The 19,401-nt window shown below is 36.1% G+C and overlaps 2 protein-coding genes across 2 annotated transcripts; both read left to right on the top strand.

The window, feature by feature from the left end:
- Positions 1 to 10,804: 10,804 nt before the first annotated feature.
- Positions 10,805 to 12,145, top strand: LOC145768141 (large ribosomal subunit protein bL17m-like). Its single transcript, XM_082579613.1, has one exon. The coding sequence runs from the start codon at positions 10,844 to 10,846 to the stop codon at positions 11,339 to 11,341; it is 498 nt and encodes a 165-aa protein (XP_082435739.1). The 5' UTR covers positions 10,805 to 10,843; the 3' UTR covers positions 11,342 to 12,145.
- A 20-nt stretch (positions 12,146 to 12,165) lies between these two features.
- LOC145768139 (nonsense-mediated mRNA decay factor SMG8-like) lies at positions 12,166 to 16,807 on the top strand. The gene has a single exon (XM_082579611.1). It carries the CDS (start codon positions 12,166 to 12,168, stop codon positions 14,971 to 14,973), a length of 2,808 nt encoding a protein of 935 aa, XP_082435737.1. The 3' UTR covers positions 14,974 to 16,807.
- The last annotated feature ends 2,594 nt before the right edge of the window (positions 16,808 to 19,401 follow it).

Here is a 19,401-nt window from a genome sequence, read left to right as displayed (position 1 = left end):
ACTTAAATTTTGCATGCATCGGATTCAGTATTAAATTACCTTTCCAGGGATGTGCACCAATAGGTGGGCATTTGGAAGGAACTCCCAGCAGAACGCTCCAAAGATGGAGGATATACTTACGATAAACATTAAAATAATACGATTTTTGCATAATTGACACCTCTTCAAACATCTTGAAATAAAACTTTAATTCACAACACGTGCCACTTAAATTTTGCATGCATCGGATTCAGTATTAAATTACCTTTCCAGGGATGTGCACCAATAGATGGGCATTTGGAAGGCAGTGCCGGTCTTTGGGATGTGCAAACCGTGCGATCGCACAGGGCCCGCAAATTAGGGGGCCCGCAATTTACTTAGAAAATGCAGTAATTTTGTCATTTTCAATTGAAAAATTCAACAAGTGAATTCAGCAAAGGAATTCGCAACAAGAAAACATAGAGACTCAACGAATTCAACCTATTTCGTCGCCTGAATATTTCGTACCCTGAAAAGATCGAGAAAAAAAAACGACATGGCCGAAATCGCTGATCGGAGTTGCCGCAAACATTTCAAAATTTCTCGATCTTTTCAGGGGACGAAATTAGTCGAAATTTAATTTTGTTACACGATTTCAGGGGACGAAATAGGTTGCATCCAGACTCAACATATTGTAGAGCAGCGTTTCTTAACCTTTTCTGACTCTAGCACCCCTGTAAACAGGCCTGACCAGTCTAGCACCCCCTTACTATTGTTGACATACGACTACTACAGTACCGACTAAAAGTTTAGTAGAGGCCGAAATTTTGACATGCCTTCAGATCGCTGGCGATATATTTTGTAATGAAGTCTCTTGTTGTTTAACAAACTGTGCAGTTGTTTTAACCAAGTTGATTCAGGATTTGGTATTTGAATTTCATTCACCAACAGAAATTCAATTATAACCATATGTAAGTGAATCAACTCTCAACAACAGCATAGTTTGTTAGGCGACAAAAAAATACAAAATATACAGCCAGCGATCAAAAAGCATGTCAAAATTTCGGCGCCGCCATTAAACTTTGGCCTGCACTATTGAAAGGAAAGCGATGTACAAATTGATCATTTTGTTTATTCTTTAAAACTATTGTCGTCATTGGTGATAAAAGAAATAGGAAAACCCGAGAATAGTGAAAAAACATGGACAAACTTAAGCATACTTAAGTTACCCAGCTGGGTAACTAGTTAGCCTACACATGTATCAATGGGATTTCTGTTGTTGCTTATGTGTGACCAATTTCTCTATTCGAGGCTTCGTGTTGGTCAAAGCCACTCTCATATCGTGAAGCAACCCATGTTGAAGGCGATTCCTTTGCTTTTATTTGGAGCATGGTGGAAAACGCCTTTTCACACTGCTGTCAACTGATCACACCAGAAATCAGCAAACGGAAGGACCAAATTTTGTCCAACAACTCTGATTCACCTGCATGTCAATCAGCTCCTCCTTTAGTCTATTATCATCACTCATGCCTGCCAAGAAGGGCCGCTGTATCCACTCTGGATATGAGTGACTCGTGGAAACGTATTTTGCCATGGTGGTTTGTAGAAGTGAGAGGTGAGCAACAATATTACAACAAAGCACCCACCAGATAAGTTCGCACAATCTACTCAGGATCAATTTGAGTACTTGACTGGGAGATATATACAATTACAGCAAATCATGTTGGCTACTTCGAAACAGCAATCATTGATATAACAACTGCTGATACTGGTAGAAAGATGAAAAAATGCAGAAAAGTAAAATGGCATTTTTTGGTATTATACTGCATGCATTTAGCACCCCCTACAGTCTATTCCAGCACCCCCAAGGGGTGCTAGCACCCCCGGTTAAGAAACGCTGTTGTAGAGACATAGCTTTATTTCCGAAAAATGCCAAAGAAAGCATGATCTTATCCTTTTGCTATGCCACCGGACAGCACCATTTCACAGTAATATTTATACCTAAATTTTTGTTGAACATGCTCTCAGAATGTCCCAAATTCAAAGTAATTTTTCAAAATTTTCTGGGGGAGGCCCCCCAGACGCCCCGCCGCTGGTTGTCGTCTTTGGCGATCACGCCGCCACCACCGCCCCTCCCCTTTCAAAGTACCTAGCTACGCCACTGAATTGGATTATTGTCATTGGGGCCCGCAAAAGCATATTCTGCACAGGGCCCGAAAAACCCTAAGACCGGCACTGTGGAAGGAACTCCCAGCAGAACGTTTCAAAGATGGAGGACATATTTACGATAAACATTAAAATAATACGATTTTTGCATAATTGACACTTCTTCAAACATCTTGAAATAGAACTATAATCCGCAACACGTGCTACTTAAATTTTGCATGCATCGGATTTAGTATTAAATTACCTTTCCAGGGATGTGCACCAATAGGTGGGCATTTGGAAGGAACTTCCAGCAGAACGGTTCAATAATGCTAGAGAAAATATTTACGATAAACATTAAAATAATATGATTTTTGCATAATTGACACCTCTTCAAACATCTTCGAATAGAACTATAATTCGCAACACGTGCCACTTAAATTTTGCATGCATCGGATTCAGTATTAAATTACCTTTCCAGGGATGTGCACCAATAGGTGGGCATTTGGAAGGAACTCCCAGCAGAACGCTCCAAAGATGGAGGATATATTTACGATAAACATTAAAATAATACGATTTTTGCATAATTGACACCTCTTCAAACATCTTGAAATAAAACTTTAATCCGCAACACGTGCCACTTAAATTTTGCATGCATCGGATTCAGTATTAAATTACCTTTCAAGGGATGTGCATCAATAGGTGGGCATTTGGAAGGAACTTCCAGCAGAACTCTCCAAATATGGAGGATATACTTACGATAATTATTAAAATAATACGATTTTTGCATAATAGACACCACTTCAAACATCTTCAAATAGAACTATAATCCGCAACACGTGCCACTTAAATTTTGCATGCATCGGATTCAGTATTAAATTACCTTTCCAGGGATGTGCACCAATAGGTGGGCATTTGGAAGGAACTTCCAGCAGAACGGTTCAAAGATGCTGGAAATATTTACGATAAACATTAAAATAATACGATTTTTGCATAATTGACACTTCTTCAAACATCTTGAAATAAAACTTTAATCCACAACACGTGCCACTTAAATTTTGCATGCATCGGATTCAGTATTAAATTACCTTTCAAGGGATGTGCACCAATAGGTGGGCATTTGGAAGGAACTTCCAACAGAGCGGTTCAAAGATGCTGGAAATATTTACGATAAACATTAAAATAATATGATTTTTGCATAATTGACACCTCTTCAAACATCTTCGAATAGAACTATAATTCGCAACACGTGCCACGTAAATTTTGCATGCATCGGATTCATTATTAAACTACCTTTCCAGGGATGTGCACCAATAGGTGGGCATTTGGAAGGAACTCCCAGCAGAACGCTTCAAAGATGGAGGATATATTTACGATAAACATTAAAATAATATGATTTTTGCATAATTGACACCTCTTCAAACATCTTCAAATAGAACTTTAATCCGCAACACGTGCCACTTAAATTTTACATGCATCGGATTCAGTATTAAATTACCTTTCAAGGGATGTGCACCAATAGGTGGGCATTTAGAAGGAACTCCCAGCAGAACGCTCCAAATATGGAGGATATATTTACAATAAACATTAAAATAATACGATTTTTGCATAATAGACACCTCTTCAAACATCTTCGAATAGATATATAATCCGCAACACGTGCCACTTAAATTTTGCATGCATCGGATTCAGTATTAAATTACCTTTCCAGGGATGTGCACCAATAGGTGGGCATTTGGAAGGAACTCCCAGCAGAACGCTCCAAATATGGAGGATATACTTACGATAAACATTAAAATAATACGATTTTTGCATAATAGATACCACTTCAAACATCTTCAAATAGAACTATAATCCGCAACACGTGCCACTTAAATTTTGCATGCATCGGATTCAGTATTAAATTACCTTTCAAGGGATGTGCACCAATAGGTGGGCATTTGGAAGGAACTTCCAGCAGAACGGTTTAAAGATGCTGGAAATATTTACGATAAACATTAAAATAATACGATTTTTGCATAATTGACACTTCTTCAAACATCTTGAAATAAAACTTTAATTCACAACACATGCCACTTAAATTTTGCATGCATCGGATTTAGTATTAAATTACCTTTCCAGGGATGTGCACCAATAGGTGGGCATTTGGAAGGAACTTCCAACAGAGCGGTTCAAAGATGCTGGAAATATTTACGATAAACATTAAAATAATATGATTTTTGCATAATTGACACCTTTTCAAACATCTTCGAATAGAACTATAATTCGCAACACGTGCCACGTAAATTTTGCATGCATCGGATTCAGTATTAAATTATCTTTCCAGGGATGTGCACCAATAGGTGGGCATTTGGAAGGAACTCCCAGCAGAGCGGTTCAAAGATGGAGGATATATTTACAATAAACATTAAAATAATACGATTTTTGCATAATAGACACCACTTCAAACATCTTCAAATAGATATATAATCCGCAACACGTGCCACGTAAAATTTACATGCATCGGATTCAGTATTAAATTACCTTTCCAGGGATGTGCACCAATAGGTTGGCATTTGGAAGAAACTCCCAGCAGAACGCTTCAAAGCTGGAGGATATTTTTGCGATATTCAAGAGAATAACACATTTTTGCATAATTGACACTTTTCTAAACATCTTCGAATAGAGCTATTATCCGTGTGATATACAAGGTTTTCCTACCGCGCCATTGAGGCAACCTCATGCGGTCGCTAGGTTTTTTGTTGAGGCAGGACCTATCGCCAGTAGCCATATTCTACCTGCCTGGTGTGAATCTGACTGAACAATGACGATAACCATGCATAGATACGTGACAACTAATTGTGTCAGGATTTACATTAAACTTGATATTGGCGAGGTTGTATGCAAGTGCACTTTCTACTAATGATTCCACATCGCTCTCATTTGCAGTTTTTACAATTTAGGCCAGGGTTTTTGCCGGGGAAATATTCCATTCACTAGGTGCTGCTGAATGGAGAGCAGTCCTAAAAAGGCATTTCTCAAGCGCACACCCCGAGCGTTCAACTTGCGCCGAATGATCTTGAGCCAGGCGCGTAACCACTGAGCTAACGGGGCGGACAAGCATATTGACCCCATAACCATGAAATTTTGGTTTTACACTTTTTTTATTAATTGGGACAACTAAAAAAAAGTAACTTTAGTGACAAAAAAAAATCGCTTTTGTAATGAGTGATAGGCGAGCATTTATTGATTTTTCTGCTAGCGAATTCAACGACTGCTTTCGCAATTTTGCTGTAATTGACAAAGACTTAGCTTATTGCTATTTACTTCTTTCTGTGTGAACCTGATGAGGTTCAAGTTCATTGAGCTTCGCTAGACACTTCAACATAGACCATTAGGCTACTCTGTGCAATGGAGAAAAAACATCAAGAAACGCTTAGAAAACATTGTAAAGCTGAGTAGACCAGACATTTCTCCATCATTGTATGGCAAAATTGTTCCTACTTTAGCATATGTGGAGCGATGATTTTCCTTTTTGAAATCAATGCTATATCCAAACATAAATTTTGCAGACGCAAACATTGTACATGCATAGGTCCAATAAATGAAATTGTACTTAGATGCATTAGAGTTAGACATTTCAATTCTTTTTGAGATTTTGAAGTGATATAACGTAAAAGTTTGGGTTCGTTGTTCGAATATGTTATTGTTCAAAGTAGGCTAGGCCTACATGATGAAAACTTGTATGCGAGTTCTTAATTATGAAAATTAGCATAAACTTGATGTTTAAAAATTAAAGTCATATATTGTCATATATCTCAAAAAATAAAGTCATATCTTTTGATTTTTTAGGTCATAAAAAAGCCCTTTATTAAAGCCCTTGATTAATGATGTAACAAAAGCAAACGTGCTTCCAAATTCTTATCAGCAACAATGATTCTAGCTAATTAATTATGTGAAAACAGATAAAAATGAATATGAGAAATAGCTCGCGGCACCCCAGAGTAGGCTGTTGTAAATGGCACCCAGGTTGAGAACCACTAAATTAGACAATGGAGAATTAGTTAGAGTGAAGTTTTTCGGTAGATCTGTAGGCTATTCATAACAGCGGGTTAAGTTTGGTGCAAAAATAGTAATTCTTGAAATAAGTTAGTTAATCAGCACAATTGCTAAATTGGTGAATAATAACATATTTCGAGAATTACTATTTTTGCACCAAACTTAACCCGCTGTTGTTACATGGAACCCTTATTGTTTAAAAGTTGAGTACATAGGCTAGGCCTACCTCTTAAAAGTTTCAATTTGCATAGCCTAAACCAAAGTATAGGCTACTAAAACGTGTAAATGTTGATAAACAAGTTAGCCGATCTAAAATGCAGAACTAAGTCTGTGACTCGATAAAGACACAAATAATAATGATAGCTATAGACATGTTGGCGTAGCATGGTGACTATAGAAATTGAGAGCACAAGACAATGCTTTCAGATTAGTTTACTGAATTATCATTGACATCAGTTAAATGCAAAAATAGTAAATGTTTTTAACTCATGTGTCACAAATAGTCTCCTCGCCACTCTTGCTTGAAATTTCTATAAATGTGTATGTGTCTATTCACGTTTTGTATCGTTTACGTTTTTAGTTTGTACGTAAAAATACATGTATCCGCAATCTTGTATTGCTTTTACCATGTCACTGTATGAAATCGATCGAACTAATTTGTCATCAAATTTCCAAACCGCATTGTATTTTTTGCGGATTATAGTTCTATTTGAAGATGTTTGAAGTGGTGTCTATTATGCAAAAATCGTATTATTTTAATGTTTATCGTAAGTATATCCTCCATATTTGGAGCGTTCTGCTGGGAGTTCCTTCCAAATGCCCACCTATTGGTGCACATCCCTGGAAAGGTAATTTAATACTGAATCCGATGCATGCAAAATTTAAGTGGCACGTGTTGCGGATTAAAGTTTTATTTCAAGATGTTTGAAGAGGTGTCAATTATGCAAAAATCGTATTATTTTAATGTTTATCGTAAATATATCCTCCATCTTTGAAGCGTTCTGCTGGGAGTTCCTTCCAAATGCCCACCTATTGGTGCACATCCCTGGAAAGGTAATTTAATACTGAATCCGATGCATGCAAAATTTACGTGGCACGTGTTGCGGATTAAAGTTCTATTTGAAGATGTTTGAAGAGGTGTCAATTATGCAAAAATCATATTATTTTAATGTTTATCGTAAATATTTCCAGCATCTTTGAACCGTTCTGCTGGGAGCTCCTTCCAAATGCCCACCTATTGGTGCACATCCCTGGAAAGGTAATTTAATACTAAATCCGATGCATGCAAAATTTAAGTAGCACGTGTTGCGAATTATATATCTATTCGAAGATGTTTGAAGAGGTGTCTACTATGCAAAAATCGTATTATTTTAATGTTTATTGTAAGTATATCCTCCATATTTGGAGCGTTCTGCTGGGAGTTCCTTCCAAATGCCCACCTATTGGTGCACATCCCTTGAAAGGTAATTTAATACTGAATCCGATGCATGCAAAATTTAAGTGGCACGTGTTGTGGATTAAAGTTTTATTTCAAGATGTTTGAAGAGGTGTCAATTATGCAAAAATCATATTATTTTAATGTTTATCGTAAATATTTCCTCCAGCATCTTTGAACCGCTCTGCTGGGAGTTCCTTCCAAATGCCCACCTATTGGTGCACATCCCTTGAAAGGTAATTTAATACTGAATCCGATGCATGTTAATTTCACGTGGCACCTGTTGCGGATTATATATCTATTCGAAGATGTTTGAAGAGGTGTCTATTATGCAAAAATCGTATTATTTTAATGTTTATCGTAAATATATCCTCCATCTTTGGAGCGTTTTGCTGGGAGTTCCTTCCAAATGCCCACCTATTGGTGCACATCCCTGGAAAGGTAATTTAATACTGAATCCGATGCATGTAAATTTTAAGTGGCACGTGTTGCGGGTTATTGTTTTATTCAAGGTTTTTCGAAGGTATGTCAGGTCGCATTTTATGCCTCGCACTTATTCACGGATGACTTTTTTAGGCGGAAAGCGGAAAAACTATTCTGCCAGAATGACGGTGGTAATAAAGGAGCTTAGAGCAGTGTTGCCGTTTGGTACTCTGGAGTACCAAAAAGTAACAAATTTGGTACTATTTTGGTTGCATTGGTACCCTAAAAAATGATTTGGTACTCTGCAAAAATTTGGTACTATTTGGTACCATTTGTAATTTTTAGTTTTTATTATTCGTATTGTACTTTTTTCAATATCAGAAAAGTTTGACAACCTGACAATGAGCAAAGAGCTAGGTTGACATTGGGTCTTTCGTTTGTCTTTGGTCTTTCTTTTTGCATTTGGTACTGCTTGGTAATGGTATTTGGTCTTTTGGTCGGATTTTGTCTCGGCTAAAAGCGTACGTGTTTTTATTTCGTCCGGTAAACATTTTTTTTTTGTACAAAATAGCTGTCAGATGAGGGTTTTAAAGGAAGGAATGGGTACTGATTGGTAATTTGACAGTGAAGTTTGCAGGGAAGTACGGATTTGCTGAAGAGGAAGTACCGTAGGCTACATGGTAATATTGAAGTTGGTGAGAGTGAAAGGTTTTTGCTGTGAAGAAGGTGAAAGGGGTACCTATTGAAGTGTTGGTAGCCTGTTGAAGTACCGTATGTGATTGGATTGGCTGTCACGGTTGAAGGTTTCCGCTGAAGAAGAGCTTTGCAGCAGATTAATAGAATGAACTGCTGGTGAAGTTAGATTCAGCTGAATGAAAGAAAGAAGCCGGCTGAAAGAATTGAACTTTAAAGCAGCCTAATTTTCTTTGTTCAATCAATCCATCAGTTTATTTATTTATCACATTTTTGTCACATCACACATTTGTTCTGATTATTAATCTATGATTTTAAATAAACTGTACGGTATGCCTACAAGTTTAAAACTTGTGCGATGGCAATCGCAAACTTTAAAATTGACTGTTTTGAACCGATAACATCGATACTTGAGTACTGTATCGATGTTATATACCAGTAAATTGTGGACCTACTGCGCCAGTATCTAAAGAAATGGTGTGGCCAACTACAGTAGCTTAAAACAGAAATAATGTTAACGTAGTTGCAGTAATATCCCTTTTCAGACAGGGGCGCTAGAAACGGGGGGGCAGGGATGCCCTCCCTGTTCTCAATTTTTCTGTGGATGGGGGGGCAATGGTGCCTTTGTAAGGTCATGTAAGCTGCTGCACGTTTTGCAAGGTAACAATTTCTGCTAATCGCTTTTAGCCTAATTATAGTCTTTCATTTTTGCCTCAAAATAATATTCACGACACAAAATTCTGTATCACCGTAGGTTAACATCATTATAACATAGCATGGATGCCTTTCTGTGCTATTGTTCTTTGTATACCGGACACTTCTATCATTACCGTACTCGATAATGAGCTGATCGATGAACATTATCGCTGCATCTTATCTTAAAACCTTAAAAAAGTTGGCCTTTCAGCAACAAAAGTGCCCTTTTTTTATAATCCTGCCCCCCCAGTCAAAAATTGTTCCGGCGCCCGTGTTTTCAGAAAAAATTGGCTAGGCCTGCTACATTAACTGATTGATAGTCTAATTGTATTAAACTGCTTATTTCTGTGTACCAATGGGTGACTCTGTGACCATTGCAGTGTCATTTCTTCTAATTTGTTTTGCTGTATGGTGTATGGCAAAAGTAAAAGCAACCAAATGCTATCATAAAAATCGTAAGCATTTGAAACACGGGAAGTTGAATTCATTTGGTCGTGCAGCCCACCTGAATCTAGCCTGGTAAATAACAAAGACAAAAAAATTCCGCTACTGTAAAGTTTATAACCTTCCTGTCAGTCCACATCGATTTTACTTGGCTCGATACGATAAGAGTGAATTGCACAGAAAAAAATTAAATTTGTCTGAAAGGAAACAAAAAATCGATGGGCAGAATTATGATCATAATTTTGTTCTGCGCTAATGAAGTGGATACAAATTTTGTTATTTTTAAAGGTGAAAAAAATTTGGTACCCTGTTTATCAATTTGGTACCCGTTTAGAAAAAAATTGGTACCCATTCATTAAGTGTGGTTGGCAACGCTGGCTTAGAGGCCTGTTTAATTTCATCTGAGCATGTCGATACCTGGTTCAGGCATGGCAATTCAATAAAAGCAACAGAAATAAGCTTGGCTAAATCCTTTTGTTTGTAAAATAAAATATGTCAGTGTAACACTGTGATAGTCTGTAAAAGCTTCAAAAATATGCTGTGAATATTAGGCATTTGGGATATTGAAAAAGAAAACCAATGTCCACCTTCAAACATTTCATTAAGTGTCACTAGCCTAAATAAAACACTATCACATGCCCTTAATAGGTGTTGGCACTTTTGCATACTTTGAACCACTGATGCACTGAGTTAAGTAACAGAGTAAATTTTCCGATTGTGTATAAATTATCACATTCACTTGTAGCTGCTGATTGGAGAGCAGTCCTTGGAATGCATTGCTCAAGCGCACACTCCTGACCCAGAGTCAAACCAGCACTGCTTGATCTTGTAGTTTCTTCATTTATAAAGTCCAGCGCTTAATTGAGGTGGACTACCTATGTAAGCATTGACCAGACACTTTCACCATACAGCTCTGAGCATCATATACTGATGAACTAGCATTGCCTAAGCATATTGTTAATTACAGCTGGATATTATAAATTAGTGTAAGCTGTATAGTGCTTGGTCATAATGCCAAGAGGATTTGCTCATGGAGTTGGTTTTCGAAAATTTGGAGGAACTTCCAAAAGACTCTCTTTGTTACAAACTATGGTTAATGCTTTAATAGAACATGAACGAATAGAGACAACATTTGCAAAGGCATATGAAACTCAAAAGTACATGGATCGTCTAATAGACATTGCCAAGTATGGACCATCAAATACCTACTGCAATGATATGATGAAATTTTGGATTAAAACTGAAGATGTACAGGCAAAATTGTTTAATGTCTTGCTTCCAAGATATTCAGAACATGACAAAGGTTATACAAGACTAGCTATGCTACCGGAATGGTGTGACTCAGAAACACACAATTATAGAAAAATGGCTGTAATTGAATTGAAAGGCAATCCTCTCCCTCCACTTCCTATAAAACAAAAAAATCCTCATACATTACAAAATGTTCTTTTAGCTGCTGCAAAGCAAGACTGGGATTATCGAAAAACTTCTAATACAGACGTACAATGATGTGTTAATGAACAATTGTGTATTTCTATTTGTTTAAGTTGCACTGGATAATAGAACAGTCCTTTTTCTAAAATCATAGCCGCTTTGGATTTGTAGCAAATAAGCAGATGAAATGAATATTAAATCCTTTCATATTTAGCTGATTACAGAAGCCAGTAAGATAAAAAAAATTGTTGGATATGTCTTAGTATCTCTGCAATAAATAACTATTGTCAGGAATTGTCAATATTTTCTTGGGCTGACAGACATTTATAAAAGTTGTCAGTCCCTCACCTAACAACCCCTGAAAATATCTGACGACTTCTGAAATTACCCGATAATGCTTGACAATGGGTATTTAGAGATACCGGATGCATTTTACAAATGCATAGTCTTGATTTCACAAAATTTTGTAATGTGTGAACTTTGGTGGTTCAGTGCAAAGTGCAACTACGAGTGTTAATCATAACTTATAAGTCACCGTATAAATTTTGTTCTTTGTTTAAAAATCTTTGGTTGTCATATCAGAAAATATGAAGTGAGCTACTGAAATGATTAAACAACTTTGATATGTATGCTTCTATTTATTGGAGAAAATTCTTAAAGACTTTCGTGGTTACCTGCTTTTTTAGTACATTTTTTGAATTTCACTGGATAGATTTTTTATATGTTTAATATCAGAAAAACTTTGCATTGTTTGCAGCACGATATTATGTAGTGTACGCTACTTTATCATCGGATGGTAATTAAAAATTGCAATGTATTGTCAATCACTTTTTTCTATTGTATGACAGCACAAACTCTAATGTGGATTGTTTTTGCCAGGTTACTTTATGATACTTAAGATGGAAGGCTTATGGAAATTGCCTTTTGATGGTAAAGTTGATACTGCTCTAGGAACAGAGGAAGTTTGTGTTGTTGGTGTATTCGGTAAAAGTGTGTGGGGGCATACATCCAAAGCTGTGGTAATAAATAAACTTGCAAATACTTCAACCTTTTTACCTCATTATCCAAGCTACACGCATCGCCATGACCAAGAACATGAAAGTGATCTGAAAAGTTTTGCTCCAAGCATTGATTGCTATTTAGATCAAGAAAAGAAGATTGTTTATCTTCATTTAACTACAACATTGGACACTGCCACTCTTGCAAAAGCTTGTGCGGAAATGGGAAAAAATCTTACAAACCGCAGTGATTCACATTATTTTTGGAAAAATCAAGAAGTTGAAACTGTATTTGCATTGGTGTATTTATTTTCATTATGTCACATATTGATACTTGTCCATCCTGTTCCAACCTTTGATATAACATATGATAAACTGTTCCACCATGTGGGAAATTTACGAATGAAAATTTTACCATACGTAAAAGATGTCTTGAAAGAGTGCACCGTTGGTCGAGATTGGTGGGTTAATGGAAGACCTTGCCCACCTCGCCTCCTGTTGGTTATACAGCGATGTTCTTTATCAAATACAAAACCTACAAGTGAAACTTCTTCCTCGGATGGTACAACTAAAAAGAAAAAACCACCTCTAAAGCGTCTGCAACACACATTAGAAGATCAAGTTTATAAGATACTAAGAAACAGTAGAGTGTTGACTAATAATGCTGTGAACTGTTTGTTTACTGTTCCACCAAATCAGGCTTTTGTTCACATCATGACAGAACAGTTTAAACAAGTTAAAATTGAAGAAGATCCCGTCAAAGGTATGTTAAAATTGCTTCAAAAGTCTTGTGAGATCCATCGTGACCCAACTGCACGTTCTAGGGCATATCAATTGTTAACCAGCCCTCCAACTCAATGGAGTGATTTGAATGACGAGGAAGCAGATAATCCTTTATGGAGCTTTTTGTCTCAGCATTCTGACCTTGTCTTCGACAAAAAAGGTTTCAAGGACAGTGTGGGAAGAAACCCACTTCCAACGCATTTTGAAGTTCCGCAACTTAAAAACTGGATAAAGATTGCCAATAGCTTATATCACTTGTTTTTTATTCATGCTGAAAAGGATTCAGAAGAAGATGATCCTGAAACTATTCAAAAAACCCGAAATAAATTGGATGAAATGCGATCTTCAATGCGAGCTCAAATGGACCCTGAGGCTCGTTTCAGCGAAGCCAGATGCAGTAAACTTGTTTCTCTTGCAAGTGCTGCATATCAAAGTAACTTACCATTACATTATACAAGCAAAGTGCATAACAATCAACTATCACAAGCTTTGGCAACATATACCCTTCATGCTCGTGGACCAGCTAAAGAGAAATATGAAGAATGCGTCCAAGATGAATGTGAAGCATTCTGGAATGATGGTCGAAGACTTTGTGAAGTTAGGTCACTCACTGGACGTCACTGCATTCATCGCTTCCATGATTTGCCTGGAGATTCCAAGCCTCAACCAGATGGGAATCCTCCAAAAATGTATCACTCTTCAAGGTCACGATCTATTGCTGCAAGTAGTTGTGGACGTATTCAGGGTTCTCGAGAAGATCCTTTCACTCTGAAAGAAGCAAATTTTGATTTTTACGCTCGTTTGGACAGTCGTGCATCTCCAATACCTGATGGTGACGTGTATCAATTTCCTGTTTATATCCATGAAAAAAATGAAAAATCGTCTTTAGTGTCTTCTGAATTGCATAATTTTGTAGAACAACTAAGTCTAGCTTCTCCTGAACCCGTGGATCTTCCAACCGAGGGCAGCAGTAATGAGAAAGAAGCTTCCCAACCATGCAATCCACGAGAAGAACAAGAGAGTGATCAAAATTCCACTCAAGAAAGTGAAATGGAGACCAATGATGAGGATGAAGCAAAAGCATCTGATCAAGAAAACCGTGAACGGACAACATCGACTAATTTTGAGTTCAGTTTAAATTCAGATTCAATGCTTGATGTACAAAATGCTGATTACAGCAATGACATTTTTTTCAAACAACCTTATGCTGATGGCATGATGCATTCTTCAGTGCTGGAAGGTGTTCTTCCTCTATATTCTTCGTGGAGCCTGGTTCGAATTGGCTCCGCATCATTATACTCAACAACACATGGACTGGATATGCCTGGGTTTATTCCTGGAACTAATCATTTAGTTCCTTGGGACATTGTATTTCAGTCTGAAGATCCAAATGTTACTCATTGGCCTGTGCCGGGTGAAGCAAGAAAAATGTCTATCAAAGAGACAAAGTTAATACAAAGAGAAACAACTGCAAGGGCATATGTTGGATATGAATATGAAACACCTCGTGGGCAAAGGTTTATTTGCTCATCTCCTGATAAAGCAGTTAAAGTAAGCAATAGTGGAGTTGTACGAGACTCTATTCAGCCATTGCTTGATGTGGATATGCCACTATATACTACTAGTCCTGTGTCTGGTCGCTCTGGAAAAATGCTTTTGGGACAATTAATGCGAGTGATTATTGTCACCCCACCTGAACGCAGTGTTACTATAACAATTCAGCCACAAGTTATTCCAGGTCCACCACCAACACCTACATTCCATACTAGCCAACCAGAAATATCTTTGAGACCCAATTCCATGTGGATACTGCGTTTTCCTTACGTTTATGTCAGCGAGTCAGGTTCACATTTGCAGCCCAAGGACTTGGCCCAGCTACCTGCTTGGAGAGTTCCAAAGATGATAACAATGTCCATCGATCAGTGAATAAATATGCAATAATTTTGTGCTGTTTGTGTTGAACTGTCGATGCACAAATAAGCTTAACTTTAATGTTGATCAAATGGCATACTGTAATGTTGGATTGACCCATGGCTATTCTATGACCAATCCATACTCTTGAAAACATGGGGTCTGCTACTATTCGGTGAGTTCCTAACCTCTAACCCCTAACCCTAAAACGGCAATGATAATTAGGCTACAGTACCCAACAATTAAAAAAAATTGAAAAAAATCACCGAATAGGGATCGGACTCACCCAATCGGACTCACCGAAACGGGCCATTCCGTGAAAACATGTGTGTATGTGGGATTGTTCAAAGCAAAAATGTTTTCTCTCGTCTCTCATTTATTTTGTTTCAAGTTAAGCTGTTTAGTGAAGGATTTCGTTTTAGTTGGAAACACGAAAATGGTATAAAATTCTGTTTGATTTATATAAATTTAGTTTGGTTTGGAACTCCCTGCTTCATTGGCCACTAAGACCATATATCATGTAAAAGACTTAATGACATAATGTGCCAGAACGTGAACAACAAGACCAGCTTTTTGTTTTCTCAATTCAATCCTTTAACTTCAAAAAAGACTTAAGTTAAACTTATAATAGGTTTTTAAAAAATTTGAATTATTTTCACTGTTGTTTATTTCCACATTTATATTGCTGTACTATAGTGGTTTTGAAATGGCCCGTTTCGGCGAGTCCGATTCAGCGAGTTCCCTATTCGGCAAGTTTTTGAAATTTTTATAGGAAATTATCGGGCGATTTTTTGAAAGGTTATCATTGCCGTTTTTACATCGTTTTAACTTCTCAAAACATTGAAATCTTGTAGAAAAAAATAAAATGTTTGAACTATTAAATTAAAATTTGTCATGTTTATGTCATTCGTTTATGTCTATAAGTTAGTACTTTTGAATAGTTAAAATGATTACTTTGGATCAACAAATGTGTGGACAGCTTAGCTTTGATTGAAAGGAAATTATCGGGTACTGTAGCCTAGTTATCCCGACCAGCAAAAATTTGTTCCAAGAACCCAGTTAGCCTAACAGTTCATTTTTACATTGATTCAATATCTGAATATTCAATCGTTGGATTTGCAGAAGGCGTCGTTGGATTTTCAAAAACCTGCCGAATAGGGCACTCGCCGAATAGTAGCAGACCTATGCATGGACTATGCTACAGCAACCTGTATGCATTACCTTTAGGATATTTAAATTGGTCAGTGATATAAAAGTGCAATTAATCATATTTAATAAACAATTGATTCCTAATGCTTAATCAATTTATGATTAATCACATGTTGTCAAAATGTTGAATAACATGTATTATATTTGCAGTTGCCTGTTTGTAAGGCAGCAATTCAAATACTAGTAACACACTTCCATATCTGCAGAACCGGTTCCTAAACCCTTTTTTGAGCAGACCGATTTAATATAATCACAGTATGCAGGCTTACCAGATGTGGCTAATTTTAGTCAAAGCGAATCGGTTGCTAAGTACCTTGAATCCTGCCACTGCATAGATTAGATAATCCTTTCCTTGTGCTGATTATTTCTGAAGGCGTGCTAAGAAACTTGCTTATTTTATCACAACTAAGCGGCATTGAAATTATGTTTAATTGTTCCAATTTGTATCAGCTGTCGGTTTTTGGCCTTTCAGAATGGTTTTAAAAGCATTGTGTTGAGAAAATTTACAACAACTGATACCTAAGGATTTTCAAAGTGTAGTTATTTCTTTAATTATTACTTGTATGTATCATTGGTTTGGTTTCAGCTTTTTATCCTGTCTGACAGTTATTTTTGAATTTATTTGATTTTTGTTTTAAAGGTAGATAAGAATGGGTTTTTTCATAGCTAATAGAAGAAAAATTGTCTTAGTAGCTACTGCTGTAGTATTATTAATTGTTTATTTGTGCAATGTTTGGATCAATATAAAAGGAATATGGCGAGTTGAAAGTGATTCTCTATTTGAAAGTTGTGAGACAATATTTTTGAAAAAGATTTCCAACAACACAACCCATAATGATGCACGTGATCAGCAAAGTGTTATTTTGAAAAATCGAAAAAAATACTTATATGAAAAATGTACATCGGCTCCATCTGCAGTACGTAAGCAGCCTTTATTGCTCGTTTCAGAAAATCACAATATGCTAATCTGCAGTTTACCAAACTCTGCATATGAACCTTTGCTATCATCAGGCATTAAAATGACTGATTTTACACCCAAAGAAGACGTTGATCCGAGTTTGGTTTGCCATACCAATTATACGTCAGTACTAATTGTACAGCATCCAGTTGAACGTCTCATGAGAATATTTCGAAACAAAAAATTAATCCAACACCATGTCAACAATGGAAACCTTCTTATGGAAAAAGACTCTGATGCTTCATTTCAGACCTTTGAATTCTTTTTAGAGTACATTGTAAAGCATTATGATATGAATGACCGATGGGGTTCTTTGCATGAGCAATGCCAACCTTGTAAAGTGCATTATGATTTGATTTTGAAGCAAGGTGCAGATTTATCAGATGCAAAATATCTGTACACATTGCTCAATCTTTCATTTGAAAAAGCGGTAGAAAAAACATACAAATTTAATCATCAAATAGTAAGAGATAGTGTTTTAAAATTCATGAAAGACTCAAAGAATTATGATTTATTAAAGGACATCAAAAATTTGTATCGATACGATTATGATTTGTTTGGCTATTCAAGTGTAGTTCATGATTAATGTATTCAATTTTGAAAAATACAGATGTCGAAAGCTTACATAGTTATATTGCATTTTGTGAAACTATCTGTTATTTTAGCTATATGTTGTAAATCATGCATTGCATTTGTTCTAATAAAGTCTAAATTTATCGTTTGTATCATGTTATTAGTTTGTTTTTTAAAAACACTGTACAAATGCATTTAATAAATAGAAGAATACTGTTAAAAATGTGTGCGATTCCTTAATTTGGCACAACAAATTACTTTGCACTGTTGATGGGCTATAAATTTTTTAGATTGAATAAATGTAAGCGCAATTACTGCTTCTCACTTGTTTGTTTGTTTAAGTCTTTTGTGATTTGGACTTTTGTCCATTCCCAGCAAAAGGGGTACACTTTGAATGAACTTTATAGTATTACCAAAGAGGTGTTAACTAATGTTTTGCAAGTTTTGTCACATGCAGAATGCAGATTGTTGATAGAATGTATTTTCTGAGAACAGCTTTGTCAAAAGGTTTAGAATATTCAGAGGCAAAAGTTTCAAATGATCACTAAAACACACAAATTAAGGGTGCAGTTGTACTTAGAATCGCATTTTTTGTACTTGTCATAAATAACAATCTACACACAAAAGTTCACCCACAAACCCCAACAAACCATTATATTGCTGGAAAAATGAGGAAACAAGCTATCCAAAAATATTTACTTTGTTAGGCTGGGGCAATCCATGGATTTGTATATACCACTTTGAATTTGTACATAAAATCATGTCTCATGATTGTCTCCATTGCAGCTCTAAAAACTCGAAAATGGCTAGAGGTAGGCACTTCAAACTGCATGGTGATCTAGTAGGGTATTCTAGCCATAAATTGATAGAGGGGATTTTTTTTAACTCTTTTATTTTTTTAAATATAAAAAATTTCATAATTGCTATGTATCGAGAGCAAATTTGACTTCAGGATTTGGTAATAAAATATTTATTACTCTGAATATTGAAACAAAACTCAATCATTATGTCCGTAAGGGCCTACTGTACATCTGTTAAAAATTTTAGCCAATTTTTTTAGAAGAAACATTTTTAGTGCACAAAAACGTGATTTTGTGTAAATCGCATTTAAAAAATAGAATTAGGTAAATTTATGTCTTTGACTTTAAATGTAGCTTTTTTTCTTCTATGTCCTTTCACAACAACTAAAATATACATAATGAACAAAATAAAGGTGGCGCTATTTAGCTTATTTATTATTAGATTTTGTAAGGGAAAATACAAAACATCTTGCAACTAACATTCTCACAAAAATGCAAATTTTTATTTACATTTTAAACTGAGGTACGTTCAGAAAACCTTCCGTTTGAAGCCTAATGAGGGCAAATAGGTAAAAACTGACTGCATATTCGGAATCTACGATAAATTTCCAATATAAGTTATATCAATAAAATAAAAAAAATTTGAAATTTTTTTTTTCTGAAGTAGAACTGCCCCCTTAATGGAAATAAATAGCATTCTGCAGTTTTGTGGTAGTAATGGTGATTTTTTTGTGCGTCTTCATCTTTACCAATACACACTGAGATGCAAACCACACTACTTTCACAGGATATTAAGTGTTATTGTTTAGATACATAAATACAGAATGGAACTATTCACGATCGCTTTTGCATTATGTTCTAATCAGTAAACAATTAAATATATATCCAAAAATTATAAAAAGT

The sequence above is a fragment of the Aplidium turbinatum genome, chromosome 4, assembly GCF_918807975.1.
Source record: "Aplidium turbinatum chromosome 4, kaAplTurb1.1, whole genome shotgun sequence".
In the NCBI taxonomy this organism is placed as follows: Eukaryota; Metazoa; Chordata; class Ascidiacea; order Aplousobranchia; family Polyclinidae; genus Aplidium; species Aplidium turbinatum.
This window is presented reverse-complemented; position numbering and strand designations above follow the sequence as displayed.

Coding starts and splice junctions, on each gene's coding strand:
- LOC145768141 (XM_082579613.1), top strand. CDS start 10,844: ATGCCAAGAGGATTTGCTCATGGAGTTGGTTTTCGAAAATTTGGAGGA.
- LOC145768139 (XM_082579611.1), top strand. CDS start 12,166: ATGGAAGGCTTATGGAAATTGCCTTTTGATGGTAAAGTTGATACTGCT.